The 17,342-nt window shown below is 41.7% G+C and overlaps 1 protein-coding gene across 9 annotated transcripts in view; it reads left to right on the top strand.

Annotated features, from left to right (window-relative positions):
• The first annotated feature begins 229 nt into the window (after positions 1–229).
• Positions 230–17,342, top strand: part of cadps2 (Ca++-dependent secretion activator 2) — a 97,003-nt gene continuing 79,890 nt past the window's right edge. For all 9 annotated transcript variants that reach the window (XM_048256410.1, XM_048256409.1, XM_048256407.1 and 6 more), the window contains exons 1-2: positions 230–529; positions 12,849–12,962. In XM_048256410.1, the coding sequence (XP_048112367.1) occupies positions 230–529; positions 12,849–12,962 (414 nt within the window). The remainder of the gene's footprint in view (positions 530–12,848; positions 12,963–17,342) is intronic.

Raw genomic sequence — 17,342 nt, 5'->3', positions numbered from 1 at the left:
CTTTCCTTCACTCTCCAGTCTGCATTCGTACCAATGGAATCCACTGTTTTAACATCCGAGCGCAAAGAACCGATGTCGTTAAACTCCGCCCATCTATGTTTGAAGACATTCAGCTGAAAAGTCGTCCTACAGCATTGAAACTAGAAAGAACATCGAAGAGAGCTGACCTCGCTTTATTCCTCTTGTTTTTTTTTTTATTATTGGGCTTTTGGTTCGTTAGGTGTCAAATATGCTGGACCCTTCCTCAAGTGAATCAGAGGAGGAACTGCCACCAGAAGACGACCCCTCCATCAAAATAGAACCCGGCAAAAAGATTCCAAATCCGGAGAAGGTTACCCGTGAGCCGCGCAAGCCACCTGATAGCCCAGGTCCAGCTCCTGTAGTCGATGACAAAAGTGAGCATGAGCGAATACAGAAAGAGGAAGCAGAGAGAAAAACAAAACTACAGATCTATGTATTTGTGCTGCGATGTATATCGTACCCTTTCAACGCAAAACAACCAACAGATATGGCACGTCGTCAGCAAAAGGTGAGTGAGGAATGTTTGTCCGCACATAGCCGCCTCCTGTTAGCTACTGCACACCTGTTACCATTCCCGTTTTCCTGGGAAAGGATATCCTGTTTGGCTAACTTTAGGAATCTCAAGAACAACCCCTTAGTCTAATGCGTAACGTGCTGTACTATGCGCTCATGATATGTCCACAGAAAATATGCTATTGTGGAAAAAAGTGCCTATCTATTTTACTTATCTGTGAATGATTATATGGAACCTGCATTTAGATCACTATTATAGAATCTGCACTTAGAGGCTATAACTTCAAATGTGTGTTTAGTTAGGCAGTACAAACGCAAGACTGAAGTTTGCAAACTATACTTGGGGATTTTTGTTGTCATTAGGAGTCTAGGTTACGTTATTAAGACCTTCCGGAAAAGAACCACACACACGGAGTTATTTTTATGGAACCAACACCCACTGGTAGTCCTTAAAAACAATTAAATATTCTGCCAGGCCCTGCTGCCATAGGCTATTTATTGTCGTTGTAGGTCTACAATGACAAAAAAAAAAAAAAAAAATCTCAGAATATAATTCAGGAAATCCATAATATCCTGACAACAAGGAAATATGTTAATTATGTTTGATTGATGTCTGATTTTGAAAACTCCTGTCCCTCCTGGTATAAACTGTCATTCTTGTGATGGACAGATTCACATTGGGGCATGCTGCTTTCCAGCACAGTAGGCTACAATATGGATTGTAACAGACATTTGGAGAGCATTTGCAGACTAGTGAACTTTACTGATTGCATTTATTCTCAGTTTTGATAAGACTACCCTCAAGCAGTCAAACCAAATGACATGCACTGCAGGTGTGCCACCCCATGTTTATCTGCTATCACCTTCCTCATATTTGTGTTGCATCACAGTCTGAAGAGGTTGGTTTCCTCCTTTATTTTGTTTCCTGGTTTACATTTTTTGGATTCTTGTCCAAAGGTGACATACTTGATTGTCAGGATAATACGTTGAATTCATTGCATTGTATTTTTCACTGCAATAAATCACCAATGTTTGAGCATTTTATTGTATTATATTTTTGCATTAATTCCACTTAAGTTTTCAGAATATAAAAAAAGCTTTGCTGTAAATTCATAGAAGCACTTGCTTGTGAGGATTCCCCCTTTGGCTGTTAGATTAACTGAGGCCTCTATTTTTATTCTGTGTAAACAAAGTCCCTTCCCTCTCCAACCAGTGAGAGGGCTGTGCTCTCCTCTTTCACAGTATCTTTCTTGATTTTCTTTTGCCAGCAAGGCAAAGGGATGCTCTCCCACAAATCAAGCACATCACTGTTTATTGTTTTCCCCCACTCTCTTGTGTGGGGGCAGAGAAATGGACATCACAGAAAACACCACTGAAGATGTCCTACGCATCATTTTCCACAAAACTAATCCCCTGGCATTTCCAGCAGTGTTGGCCAACATGCAATGTGCAATTTTGCAATTTATGTAAGCAGACCTTTGTTTATTTGAAAGGCCCATCTCTATGCGTGGACGAGGGAGATTGGCAGGCTGTTGTGTTTACTGATGGGAGATCCTCAGACACTTTGTTAGCTCATCCTTCCCAACCACTTTCACTCTCGACGTGCACATCTTCCTCAGAAGAGATGTAAGCCAAGTTAAGATAATCTGAGTCCTTGCTGTGATGGACTCTCGCTAATGAGGCCACTGCAGGGCTGGCTTGGTTTTGCTGATCAACGGTAGCCAAGGCTAAAGATGACATTTTAATGATGGTCTGTAGGGCCTTTTGAAACCTGTTGTAAAGGCAGAATGAATGAAACATAAATAAGTTATAAACTGCATCAACCTGATTTTTTTTTTTCTACCCAAATAACTGATATGAATGATGGGTTGCGTGGTTTCTTATCAGAAATAAAAAGGGACATCCTATGATCGAAGAATATTTCCCAAAGCTTTAATATGCAGCAAGTCTCACATTATTCCCTCACCTACAAATGAACATGTTTAGAAATACTGCAGTTGTTAATACTATCATTTATTCTGTGTGCTGAGTGAGGCAGGGAAGCGAATCAAGTGCTTTGGCTGCCCAGAAATCCATAAGGGTGGATATGGTTTTTGGTGGTTTTCCTGTTTCACTGTAGAGTTTCTGCTGCTTGTCACCAAATTCTTCATGATCAAAAAAGATGAATCACTGTTCCATTTGGACATTTGGGTTATTCAGGGTTTATACTTACTGTAGCTCAGTTGTATTGCTGTTTTATGTGGTTTATCAGTTTTTTGTTTGTTTTCTGTCAGTAAAATCATTCACCATCACTTTTGAGATAAAATTATTTGATTTGCACTAACAGTGCTTATTTTGGGGTGCAATCAAATTATGAAATGTATCCTGCATTAAGATGCTGGTGCATGAAGTCATTAACAAGCTTCCAGCTGATGAGGTTGTGTGTTTGTGTGTGTGTGTTTGTTTTCATGCATCTCTTCAGAGGTTTTCAGTCAGCAGTCATAATGATTTGGCAGATCTCAGTGATCCATCCTATAAGTGATAGGTCTGCCTTTATCCCTTGTCCTCCAGCACACAGTCTTTTTTTAACTGAATAATGTGGGGGTGTGTGATTGTGCATATGGTGTTTTCTCCTAACACAGACTTTATTTCCGGCTGAAATAATTAAGGTTGATGTAGACAAAGGACAGTGAAAATCTCCCCAGTAATCCAGCTGGAAGTGTTGTGTGGCGTGGCTCAGCACACATGTCCTGCATGGTGATTTGTGTCTGTGTTTCTGGGACTGCATGCAGGTTTGCATTTCAGTATGCTTATATGAGTGGTATGGCAGTGAAATGAATGCCTTCACACCTAAGACAGCAGCGAGAGACTGCCGTTTCCCACTGCAAGTGGTGTTTCCTGTGGCAACAGCCTTATCAGCTCCGATTGGAGCCACTTGTGGCATGCGAGGAGCGCCCGTCCTCCCTCAGACAATCTGGCCGGGAACCTCCGTGAGAGGGAGGGAGCTGAATGAAGCGATGGAGAGGGGGCGTGTGACTGGCTGTCCCTCAGGTCTGTCACGACTCCTCGTTCCCCTCCAAGCCTGTCTGCTCTCTGCTGATAAAGCCCCCCCACGCTGTGCACTGGGTGGGGGTGGGGCATATGGGGCTCCTCTCAGAATGGAGTCAACTGGATTTATTTTTTTCACAGTTTCAGGCATAATTTCTCTTCCTATGACTGTGCATGTGTTTGTTTAGATTAATGTGTGTGTGTTCCTTTTTGCAAATCCGTTTTAGCAATGAAAGTCCATTTGAAAAGTTGTCTGCAGGAGTCATTGCCTCATGAAACGTGTAGTGGAGCATAGATGTACGAGTCAAACTTTTGACAGTGCCAATTTGTTTGACATTTTGTTTGTGATGGCTCTTAGATATAAGCAACCTTTGCCCATGTATTTGAATGACATCAGCTTATGTATAATCATAGGCCTGATTATGTGACCTGACATGAACGAATATCACATTATATCACTTGCCATCCACATCCACACAGCAAAGTTGAGAGCTTTTAGAGTGATGTACACCACTGCTCAATGTTAGCCTGGCCACTCCCACCTAGAATCACCTTTCAGTGAGATACTAGTGTGGCCAAATTGACTTCAAGACAACTGGTGTGAGACTGCAGCTTTATTCACGACGTCAGGGGACTGTTACCCACAGCAAATGTCAAATAGCAATCCCACACATCTCTGTGTGAAGCCAGCTCTTATACCCTAACACACACACATGGGAAATCACAAGAAACTTCCCCCCAACAATGATCCATCCATCCAGTTAGTATTAACAGAGATAAGGATGTTACAAAACCCCTTAACCTTCTAATGGCCTAGGCTATGTTTGTGTCTTTTGGGGTGAAGACAATCAGATACCCTAAAGCAAACAGTCTTTTCACTCTGGACATTTCAACAGAGGAAGACTTTGGATGACACATAGGTTATCTTAACATTCCTAAGTTAAAGGAATTATCCGGAGTAAAATGCACTTTAGATCAATTTACGGATGATTGGTAGTACATACGTTCAGTTGACATCCAAATCATGTCATTCGGATGTGTTTCGAGAAAGTTCGATGTTACCGTTTTTAGTCAAAACTCGTTAGCCTGGAAGTGACGCGGGCATATCATTTTGCCGCTACAAAACGCTATTTTTATACCTCTTCTACAGTTCCAAACAACATTACACTTACATGGTAGTGAGTAGAGGGTTCCTAAAGCCAAACTGAAGTTGAGGCCATACTCACTTCACTTACCAGGCTAGCTGAACATATGCAAACGTACTGTATATGAACAAACCTCTCCGACACCACCCACTCCACACCAGTACCTCTTCACTTTCTGCCTTGCTCAGGAAGACTTGCCGTTTTCCATCAGTGTGCTATCACTTTTTGTGATAATTGTTTTGTATGTATTAGAAAATGTCCTCATTTAGCCTCTGGATAGTTTGCACTAGGTTGTATCATTGTCCCCAGATGTTCACTGCTGTAGTTCACAAAAAGGATGAAATGCCCGTACTCTGCTAAAAACTTTTTCCTTGCCTGAGGAAGACCCAGCCGGGTCAAAACGTTGCAGCACACAATAAATGTATGGAAGTTTTTTTTTGCAGAGTGCGGGCATTTCATCCTTTTTGAGTTCTAGTTCCATTTGCCCTGCACCTCACAGTGGAGATGTGCACACTACTACAACTGCACACTGCTGTAATTCAGACATGGATAATAACATTCCAGATTGCTTCTAAATAGTCACCAAAGCATATTTTTAGAAGAGGAACGTGCCCCATCATTCAATCAATTGATGAAAATGGCTTGTTTCATTTTGGTTTCACTTCATTATCATTTAATAGGCATTTTACTCAAAGCCTCTGACAAATCCTCTTACCGCAGACTTGAGCAGTGCCTCCCTTTATCCCATGTTTTCATGGTTAGGTATTTTTCACTCTCCCAATGCAATTTCATTTAACATCACGTTCTGTGAAACATCTATTGGTCACACAGACAGGCATAGCTTTCTCACTTCTCAGACATGACCTTTCCAAAGGAGGCCATCACAACGATTGATTCTAATATTTTTAAATGCATGTTCTAGTCTAAATATACAACACATTCAAGGGTTAAGTTGAATAGTTAATCATTCAATTGGGACAGTGTTGTGGTGTTATAAATAGAAAGGTTCAGTTCATGTTTCAAGTTTTGCAATAATGATATCACACAAACAGTTAGTAACATAAAACAAATCAAATATATGTCCTCAGTCCACCTTTATGTACTATTATGTCAGCCACTCCTTATCAAACCCTTTTGGAAACAGCCAAAATACAAACAGACTGAACAACCAAAAAAATTGATCTCACCCAAACCTACTCCTCTCTTGCAAATAATGTTAAAGTAAACAAACTTAAGACCTAGTATTTTTAAGTTAATAGCAGTGTTTTCTGTGTAAACTGGCCATAGGCCCCAAACAGGGATGCTCTCATCTTTTTTATAGGGAAAAATTATTTCCACCTGCTTTTGTTTGTCTCACAGGTAATCCCTGCCTGCTTTCTCCTATAGGTTTACTCTTCAAATGACTTACATTTGGCATTTCTTGTAGAAGCGAAGTTGAAAATGACATGAAGAACATTGTGACAAATGAAAAATAAGATAGATACTGTGATCATCACATTTGCCTATAACTGTTGCAAATTGCTGAGCTTAGTATAGGGCTTAGACCACAAACATTTAAATGGTCTGTTTGTGCACTGAGTAGTACTGTGCACAGTCTCAGTCTAAACTTAATTCACCATTGACACTATTAACTATTTATTCACCTGGCCACAAACCTGCTTAGGAATGTATGCTGTGCTTAGCTCATGTACCTCGGTGTCAACAAAAGATGGATTATGGGAGCTGCCAGATATGTGCGCTGTCTGGTGTCAGTCAGCAGAGTTGGGAAGTATTGTGTTCCACTCCTCAGTCTTGTGGATCAGCTTGTTCCTGTCAGTGTTGCCCTTTACGTAGACAGCCTACTTAGAACAATGACAGGAAATAGCTGGGCGAGCATGACCAGATTGCCTATTCCATGCTTGCAGAATGGATGATGGAGAGGACATTGTTCCCTCCACAGCATGCCAGTGCAGTGGGTTCTATCCCACACTCAAGGGTCTGTTTCATTCTCTTGTCCCTTATGTCCCAGTCTTATTTACCCCTTCACCACCCACCCCTTTTCTGCCCCTGCCTTGCCTTTGCGGACACATGGGCAGCTGCAGATGCTTTTCTGTTGAGTCCAATCTGAAGCACCCCCTGGATGGGGAGCCCCCCTGTCCAGCTAGGGTGGCTTTAGAGACTATTGCTCTGTACTGTAAATGTCAACGGCTTTTAGACCTTTTAGGCACCCTCCTGAAGAGCAGCAGCCCTACAGTGTGCTCATTCTCTTGAGGTCAGCATTCGAGGTGCTGTGTGTATGTGTGTGTTATGTTTATTCATCTGTGTGTGTGTGTGTGTGTGTGTGTGTGTGTGTGTGTGTGTGTGGATAGGACGAGGAAGCAAAAGAAGGTGAGGAGTGTGTGTTTGATTATAGGGTGGAATGTGTACTCTGAAAATCCTTGTGATTAAAGTGGAGCAAGAACATGAGCTGTTCTCTCTCTGTCAACCCACTTTTGGAACCCTGTAAGCCTCCTCAGCTTCCTATTGGTTTGCATTTCAAGTTGTCATGCAAGCAGTTGAGGTTAGCTTCTTGTCCAGGGTTGGTCAGTTTAGGAATCATTTGGATGAAACATTTCTCCTCACATTTTACTATAGCACAAGCAGAGCACCAGAAACACGTCATCGCATACTAGCATGGCAACCAAGCAGTAGAGTGCACTTGCATGTACATCAGGTTTGTGTTTGAATTTTTTTTTTTTTCCCTCTGAACTAAAGTATCTTAGGGCTCATCTGCTCTTTATAGTCATGTTACAAATGTCTGAAATAATTTATGGAGCAGACATTTCTTTCTGGCATGAGTTGACATAAAGAATATTATGTCATAGCTTTTAGTGTACGATTTCTCTGAGGGCATGTTGTGTACATATCTAGAATAAATAAATAAATAATAAATGATGAGAACCATAAATGAAGGTTATGATTTATGGTTGTGTTGATGTGCAACACAGTGTTTTGTGTGCCCTCATCCTGCTCCAGGGCTGGTCGAGTGAGGGTGTGTGTGGGTGTGTGTGTGTGTGTGTGTGTGTGTGAGGCCATGCAGGCAGGCAGGTGTGCACTGTGGGGAGAGGAGTGCTATCACCCTTCAAAAGGCGCAGTTGCAAAGCCACTGTGAAGATTCTGACACTTGGCATGCGGCAACTGATGTTGCCATGACTACATTTGTGAGCTGTCATACATAGGGACTGACACAGTCGATGCACAGTGACTGGAAAAGGAAAGTAGGAGGACCCTTAATGGAGAAGAGTGGAGGATTTCTCACAGTGCTTTTAGCCCTCAGGCATCTGAAGGCATGAGGAAGAGAGGCCAGAAGGACAAATGTCCAGTACAAAACCATTCTACTCGTACACAAGTCCCTTCACATCCTGGCACCTCCCTTTCTACCCAATGTCCAGCCTCTATACCCTCCATGCTCTCTATCTACCCAATGTCCAGACTCTACTCCACGCTCTCTATCTACCCAATGTCCAGACTATACACTCCACGCTCCCTATCTACCCAATGTCCAGACTCTACTCCACGCTCTCTATCTACCCAATGTCCAGCCTCTATACCCTCCATGCTCCCTATCTACCCAATGTCCAGCCTCTATACCCTCCATGCTCCCTATCTACCCAATGTCCAGACTCTACTCCACGCTCTCTATCTACCCAATGTCCAGCCTCTATACCCTCCATGATCCCTATCTACCCGATGTCCAGACTCTACTCCACGCTCCCTATCTACCCAATCTCCAGCCTCTATACCCTCCATGCTCCCTATCTACCCAATGTCCAGACTCTACTCCTCGCTCCACAGATGGCCCTCTTTGCTTTGCTCCATGGGTGCCGGGTCTTCAGTGTGGCTGAAATGCTCTGCCACTTGCACTGCGCCAGTGCACATTAATATCTGCCGTTAAACCCCGACTGAAAAGTCCTCTGCCTCATAGCTACTTTCCTCCAGCGTCATACTGAACTTTTCTCTCTATATTTATTTGATTCCTTTTATTTCTGTATCACTGAGATGTAGTTTCCCTGTAGGCCACTAGGTCAGTACTCACATGAAATGTTGCTAATAAGTTTGTGCTGTATCATGTAGCACTGTAGCACTGAGTGGGACTATGTATGGATGATTACATCATTGAGTTCTTATATGCAGTAAGTCATTACAACTTCTCCCTTGAGACACATAAAGATCTGGGGTACCAACGATGGAGACCAGTGGAAATTATGAACAACGAGCCCTTTGCTGTAAGACTGTTCCCTATAGATGTTGTATTCCAGCGCTCCAGTGCTCCTCTTAATGACTGCCGCTGCTGTGCTAAAGCCTCTCAGCTGCTGATCTAAGAATGGAGACGAGCCACCCTGAGCACTTCTGAACGCTCTGTAAGGGGGGTGCTGAAATCACATAGCCTCTAGTCTAAACACTTGTGAAATATGATGAAACATCTCATGAAATAATAGATGTGAGCATTTGAATGGTTTCATTCTGTGAACATGGCATGCTGCTTTTGAACACAATAAAATATGAAAGATACAGTAAGAACTTTATAGTCTATACATTTACAGAGAATGGAAATGTATCTTTTGGCAATCTGACAACAGATTATAAGGCTGATGATATCCAGGGCATATAATAGGGCAAAGGCTAGTCTGTGCCTGTATGGGTGCGCAAGCACTCACAGACTAAAAAGAGAAACTCACAGAATGTTTATTTGCAGGCCATGATGGCTTACTGCTTATGCATAATGACTGGGCTTTTATTTTGATCGATTGTTAGTTGGACATGGTGCATGCCAAAATTACCACTAAGCTGTTCTATTAACATGGTCTCGCTAGAAAAAAAGTATTGGTATTATAGATAGGTCCACGCCGCCGTATAACTGCTGTCATATATTGCTATGTTCTAAAGACTCTAATCAATTCTTACTGAAATTGTTTCAGCATTTACATAAGCATTTACATCTTACTCCATAAAGCTTTCATCACTGATTAACAAGTTTTAATTGTATGCAAAGGGCAGCATCAGTTGTCCTCAGGTAATGAGCTTTAAGCTTTTTGATCCTCTATGCTAAGAATGCAGGGCCATTAATAATAAGTTAAATGTAGTGCATGCCAATCAGTTGGCATGAACTGGCCCGGGTTCAATTCTCTAACTTGCTGTTGCAAGTCTGTTGCTTTTCATGAAAGCATCTACTAAATACCAGTCGTTTTTAATTTCCACATCTTTCGCATCTTTGGTGTCTGCTTGATTATATGAGAATTTTGAAAGCCATCACAAGAATGTTTACTGTATTTTGGAAAAATGTTGCCTATGTGTTCCCCATTCTCAAACCTTAATCACATTGTTTGATGACAATAACAGTTCCTGGGCCCATATCTTTTGCAAGAAAAACACATTTCTGAAGCCTCTGTCTTGCCAGTCAACAAACTGACTGAAAAAATAACTGCCTCTGTAGGGCTTCAGTCAGTCACCTCTGTGTGGGTGAGATAGTCAGTGCAGCATGCTTCCTGAATACCCCGCTTTGTCATGCAGAGTGTGGCACTTCACAGGTCCACATGGACCCCGTCCACACAGAGACGCTTTTTGGGTTAAACGCACCGGTTTTGCTTCGTCTTGGCCGATCGTCCAAACAAATCCTGTAAACGCACTGCCCGAAACCGCACTTTTTTTAAACCTGGTCCCAGGGTGGAAAAATCTGAAACCATAGCCCTTGTGAATTCGTTTGGATGGCAAAACTGGATACTTGCGTATTGATGACGTCATCGCCACACCTCTGCCCTGGACTTGACCCTTATAGTATTGCCTAACAATACTAGTTTTCATACATGACATTACTTACGATTACACTCAATAGGATAAATATCACAACTGGTGCTGTGCAGCGCCAATAGGTTATGACTTGGTGGACTGAACAGTGTTTTTTTCCGGGTGTTTTTTTGATGCATTCTAGCTACTGTCAGTGACGGAAGAGAACTAGTCAGAAGTTATTAGGGAAAATTAATTTGTGCGTAGTGCCGGTGTCATTCATTTATTTTACATGTCTTACAACATAAATAAATGCATTCATAGTCTAGTGAAGTCAGATATGAGCAAACAAAGACACTCAGAACTGATGTAGGCAAAAGTATTGACTGTTACTAACGAAGGTATTATAGCAATATTATAAATGTGGCGACGGAATAGCCTAGAACTTGGGTAGGCCTAGCGTTTAGTAGAGTATGCACTTGGGGTGATATCCAAAACTAATGTGAATCGCGGACTATCCTACAACCAATCAAAGAAACCAAACCAAAGAAAGTAAAGGAGATTATTTACCTGCATTAGCCAAATAAAGGACAGGACTGCACCCTTCACAAACCGTAAAAATGAAGTTTATTAGTTTTACAGTTGACTACAGTTGACAGTTCAATATCAGTCCACACAAACAATTCTGGTTTCCTTGTAGGCTACTAGCCATTTTCGTTTGTATAGCCTACAGCGCGCAAGCTTTGGTCAATTTCTGTAAAGCAACAGTGCCACCTATAGGCCTGGGATATGAAGTAACGTGTTGAGTCGTGTTGAGATGGATCCGTTTGGACGCAAATATTCTTGATACGGTTCCAGGGAAGACGGAGGAAAAAAAGATTGTTTTGGTACGTGTGGACTAGGACCTAGGACCTAGGACTCTGACCTGCACCTCTAAAGTGGATGATGAAGATGTTATGGTATCTTAAAGGTGTCTGCCCTATGGAGCAATACCATGAGGCTTTTGAAAGCCTCTTCATATCAGTGCTGGGTCATTCCACGTCAGTTCAACCAGGGCCCACGCACTTAGGTCTCAAAAAATTCTGAAAAAATTACCAGGTGTACCTATGTTACCCAGGAGACACACTGTAAAATTACTCTTATGTAAGATCAATACTTTCCAAGATACAGCCAGTTTTACAGGGGGAGGGGGGTGTCGATTTTGTTCGGCCTCTTTTTTTGTCAAAGTTCACAAGCCCACAGCGCAAGAACTAAACCATGTAGGAGGATGCATGGTCATAGCTGTCCCTCAAAGTTGATGCAACTTTTATTGGAGTTTTTGGCTGGGCTCTGTTTAAGCCTTCAGAAGACATATTTGTACTCAACATAGGCTCTTGATTTATTTTCCTTACTGAGATAAGTAGAAACACTCTCACAAAAAGCAATGAACAGAAAACAAATCCCTTCAGGGTCTGAACAGCAGACCTCACAAGTCTGAAAAATCATTTTGGTTATCATTTTCAGAGCACCCAAACATCTTGTGGGAATATAAACAAACCCGAACAAAATCGACACCCCCCTCCCCCTGTAAAACTGGCTGTATCTTGGAAAGTATTGATCTTACATAAGAGTAATTTTACAGTGCGTCTCCTGGGTAACATAGGTACACCTGGTAATTTTTTCAGAATTTTTTGAGACCTAAGTGCGTGGGCCCTGGTTGAATTGACGTGGAATGACCCTGCTGCTCTGTTCATAATCATAGGGCCATTTGATATATGAATGATGTGCAATACGCTTTGTACTCCGTAGTTTCATTGTTTCATCATAAATCTCCTGTAGGTGATCTCTGAATGTTACCTTATTACCATAGTTGAATTTGTGCTATAATCATAGAGGCACATTGTGCTCCTTACACAGGAGGTAAAATTGGTAACATGCCCCAAGATACATTGGCTGATCCAAACATCCCAGATAGCAACATGCTTCAGTAACAGCATATGTGTGCATATTAACTGTTAAATACAAAGACAGATTTAGTGGTGCCACCATTGGAAGATGTGAATATCTGGTCATAAGTAATGTTGTAGTCTCCAGGTTTCCCTAGCTAAATAAACAGTAAGTGAAGGGGAAAGGGGAAGCATACAGAAATTTCAAAGCATTTTACATACAGTACATTTTCTGATATTTCAAAAAGCCCATGTGCAATTAATTCATGCTACCGCTGCTGATAATTCAGTGCTTTATAGGCAACTAATCAGTTCAAATCTACTGTGCTTTTATGTTGTGCCGCTTTTAAGTGAAATAACAAACTTAACACGGTGGTTACTTATTTGGAATTGTCTTCTTGAGAATGCCCTGTTCTAGCTATGAGATTTCCAGAGTGATATTGACAATGAAACTCTCTTTTGCCTTCTCTTTCAGCTGAACAAGCAGCAGTTGCAAGCCGTAAAGGAGCGTTTCCAGGCCTTCCTACGTGGTGAGACACAGATTGTAGCTGATGAGGCTTTTTGCAACGCCATCCGCAGCTACTATGAGGCAAGATTTCTATATTATTAATGCAAGCTTGATTTATGCTTTCTCCAAATCGTAATAATTAGCCACTGTAGAACTCCTGTCATGGTTCAACTGAAATGGCCTAACAGGGTAGCTTGTTGGTGTAGCGGCTGCCCTGCCCCTGGTGTAGCGGCTGCCCTGCCCCTGGTGTGCCACTGGCCCTGCCCCTGGTGTAGCGGCTGCCCTGCCCCTGGTGTGCCACTGGCCCTGCCCCTGGTGTAGCGGCTGCCCTGCTCCTGGTGTAGCGGCTGGTCCTGCTCCTGTGGTAGCGGCTGCCCTGCCCCTGGTGTGCCACTGGCCCTGCTCCGGACTTCACCCTTGAATGGTTGTTTAAGAAAACACCCACTTGTATGTTTGTTTGACGTTGTTTCCTGTGTCAAACACTGGTTCACTCCAGTGAAGAAAGATGAGAATTCTCTCTGCATGTTACTGTCTGATGGATAAGAGGATTTTATATCTGCTATTATTGTGATCATGACCCTGTCTGGCAAAATATTGGAAATCAATAATCTTTTGAATGTGTGTGTGGGACGCTGAATGAGCAGGCCCTTGAGAACACCAGCTCTACATAATGCTCTGTCTGTTACTTAAAAAGGAATTTATCTTGAATTGTTGTATTTCTAGGAAATGGTCAGCTTATTTGGATGAGTTCACTTAGTCTCTGTTCACTTGTTACATTCTCATATCTCCATTCCTCAGGGAGAGAGGTTAAGTATGAGGCTGGGGGAAGCAGTTATGAGGTAGAGGGGAAAGCCATTCTAATCAGATTAGGATCTAATCATTAGGATTTTAAAGGTGGATAATGTAGTGCATTGTCACAAAGCTTGTGGCAGAGCACTCTAGTCTAGAGTTTATGCCCAAGCCACACTGAAGGCCCCATCACCCATGCAGCGGAGCCTGGACGGGGATATGGGTAATAGATGGGCATCTGAGGAGGGTAAGGTGTGAGATTGAGTGTATGGAGTCAGAAGATTGGATAGATAAGGAAAGGCAGACTGTGGAGGGATTTGTGTACAGTACAGTGGTTCTTATACTGGGGGGCGCCAAAAATATCAGAGGGATCGCAAAATGATTTAAAGTCTGAATTAAAGACATTTTCTAAAGGTTTTTAGACCAACATGTTTGAAAAACTGGGACATTCAGTAGCCCTAGATATTGGCTTACAATTCAGTGTTTTCATGTTCCTCTGAAAGTGAATGTTCTGTTAACGCAAACTCAAACCTGTGCCTCTTGCAATGATGAGCTCAAAGATGATAGATAGATAGATACTGTAGATAGATAGATAGATAGATACTTTATTATGGGATTTGGTCCATGTTTTTTTAGGTGTCGCCAGACAAAAAGTTGAAGAACCACTGTACTAGTAGAATGATTTATTTGATTCGGTATTGATGTCAAGTCAAGTCAACTTTATTTCTATAGCACATTTAAAAACAACTGAGTTGAACCAAAGTGCTTACAAACAAACATAAAACAATGGTACAACAACAATAATAACATAACATGGGGGAAAAATAAATACATAATTGAAATAATAAACAAATTGGTCAAAAATAAAATAAAGAATAAAGAGTGTGTGTGTGTGTGTGTGTGGGGGGGGGGTATTAAGGTAGATTAAGTTAGACTTAAAGCAGTCAATGGTTGGAGAGGACTTAATATGTACAGGTAGACTATTCCAGAGTTGGGGGGCAACAACAGAGAAGGCTCTATCACCCTTAGTTTTAAGGCGTGTTTTGGGGATATAGAGAAGATTCTGAGATGAAGACCTAAGTGATCTTGGAGTGCTGTAAGGAATTAGTAGGTAGTAGTATTCACCTATGTAACTAGGTGCCAAACCACTGAGGGCTTTGAAGACAAAAAGTAAAATTTTAAACTTAACTCTGTGCTCCACAGGTAACCAGTGCAGCTTAGCCAACACAGGAGTTATATGCTCACGTTTCTTAGAGCCACTTAATAATCTAGCTGCTGCATTTTGAACTAGCTGAAGTCTGTTGAGAGTGGAGTGGGTCAGGCCTGCATATAATGAATTACAATAATCTAGTCTAGATGTTATGAAAGCATGTATAAGAGTTTCAAGATCAGAGAAGGACAAAAAGGGCTTCAGTTTTGCAATGGTTCTTAACTGGAAAAAGCTGCCTTTGACCACACTATTTACTTGCTTATTAAAATTTAAAGAGGAGTCAAAGAAAACCCCAAGATTCTTTACTTCACTGTGGCAGTTTGCAGAGAGAGGTCCTAGTGCATTTTTCAAAATAGAAACATCACTTGGAGGGCCAAAAATAATTATATCAGTTTTACTTTCGTTCAGTTGAAGAACATTTCTTGCCATCTAGCATTTGATGTCACTGAGACAGTTAAAAATATTCTCCAAGGAACAAATGCCATTAGTGTTAACAGGCAGGTAATACTGAGTGTCATCTGCATAGCAGTGATACTGAAACTGAATACTGAAACTGAATACTGAAAAATTGAGCCAAGGGGTAGCATATAAAGAGAGAATAAAAGAGGGCCCAAAATGGAACCCTGAGGAACACCACACTTTATAAGGGCAGAGGAAGTGGAGAAATTGCCTAAACTAACTGAAAATTATCACTAAGATAAGAAGAGAACCATTGCAAAACAGAACCCTGGATACCAACTTCATCCTCCAAGCATTTTAATAGGATGTTATGGTCAATGGTGTCAAATGCTGCACTCAGATCAAGAGGGTGCAAGATCCAGAATCAACTGCTAAGAGAATTGCACGTTTAAAACCTGAGGGGACCACTCCATTGGTTAGTGAGTGATTTAATTATGGCCAATACAAGAGGGCAGATGATGGTAAAAACTTCTTTAAAAAGGCGTGCAGGTAAAACATCTAAGTGGCAGGATGTAGATTTTATATGGGAGACCACCTCAGAAAGCTGGGAGGAAGATATAGCCTGAAACTGTTGGAGGCAGCTAGGTGAAAGTTCTATCACTGAGGGATCCGAATCTGGAGATGAGATTTGAGATTTTATTTTGTCAATTTTATCGATGAAGAAGTTGAGGAACTTCTCACAGATTTCTGTTGAAGGGGCAAGAGTAGATGACGCAGAGGCAGGATTTATAATAGAGTTAATGGTATTAAATAAAACTTTTGGCCTATGAGCATTATTGTTGATAAGCTGAGCATAATACTCAACCTTTGCTGCCTTAACAGAGTTTTGGTAGGTCTTTAGAGAATCTCTGAAAAGGTCATAGAAGACCTGAAGCTTCTCTTTTTTCCATTTGCGCTCTGCTTTCCTGCAAGGTTTTCTGACAGAACAGTTCGTGGCATTTAACCATGGAGTGGTGATAGTTTTGACACGCTTTTGCTTTAGTGGGGCAACACAGAGAGTGACTAATTTTTCAATGTCAGAGCAGGTGGAAATAGCAACAGAGATGGTAGGTGAGTGAGAGAGGATGAAAGTATTAGAGAATGTTGTGGCTGTGGTGGAATTAAAGGGGTGGTTCAGGATTTTGGACATAGGACCTCATTTCCAAGTAAGCAAGTGTGATATTTATCAGTGGAGACCGTTTTCAACACGTTTCATCCAGTCGTTCTAATTGCAGAGTTTGCAGGTGCTAGGCTAGCGCAAGTCAACGGTATGTGCTAGCCTGCCACTAAAAACAGTCTTACCTACTCCAAAGGACACTCGAGGCAAATTCCAGACAATCGATGTAAATGTCTGTGTTGATAGAATAGTGTAAGAAATACAACTACCCTCGCATCGGGTTGCAATAGTTATACTTTGTTCCCTGAAGTTGGTAGTAGTCATTTTGCATCTCAGCGGTGGACTGATATTACCAAGGCTACTACTAGGTATCCCCATTGGAGTGCGCTTTACTGTTTACTTTTTGGCGCAGTACTACTAACTGGAGCAAGTATAATTCCGCCGCTGCTAAGATGTAATGCGATCGTTGAAATGCAAGGATAGAATAATGTTAGAAATAAAACTATCAATACAGACATTTACATCGATAGTCTGGCGTTATAATTTATTTGCCTTGGGTGTACTTTGGAGTGGGTAAGACTGTTTTTAGTGGCAGGCTAGCACATACCGTTGACTTGCGCTAGCCTAGCACCTGCGAACTCTGCAATTAGAAGGACTGGACGAAACGTGTTGAAAACGGTCTCCACTGATAAATATCACACTTGCTTACTTGGAAATGAGGTCCTATGTCCAAAATCCTGAACCACCCCTTTAATAGAACGGGCAAAGGAATAGGACTTAGGGGGAGATACAGGGGGACAAAACAAAATAGATTCAAATAAAATCAAAAAATGATCAGAGACCCTAACATCCATACTTTCTAAGTTGGAAACATTGAAACCATAAGACAATACTAGGTCTAATGTGT

Source organism: Alosa alosa, chromosome 11, assembly GCF_017589495.1.
Source record: "Alosa alosa isolate M-15738 ecotype Scorff River chromosome 11, AALO_Geno_1.1, whole genome shotgun sequence".
Classification (NCBI taxonomy): Eukaryota; Metazoa; Chordata; class Actinopteri; order Clupeiformes; family Clupeidae; genus Alosa; species Alosa alosa.
The sequence above is the reverse complement of the archived record's forward strand: the minus strand, read 5'-3'. Positions and strand labels throughout refer to the sequence as shown.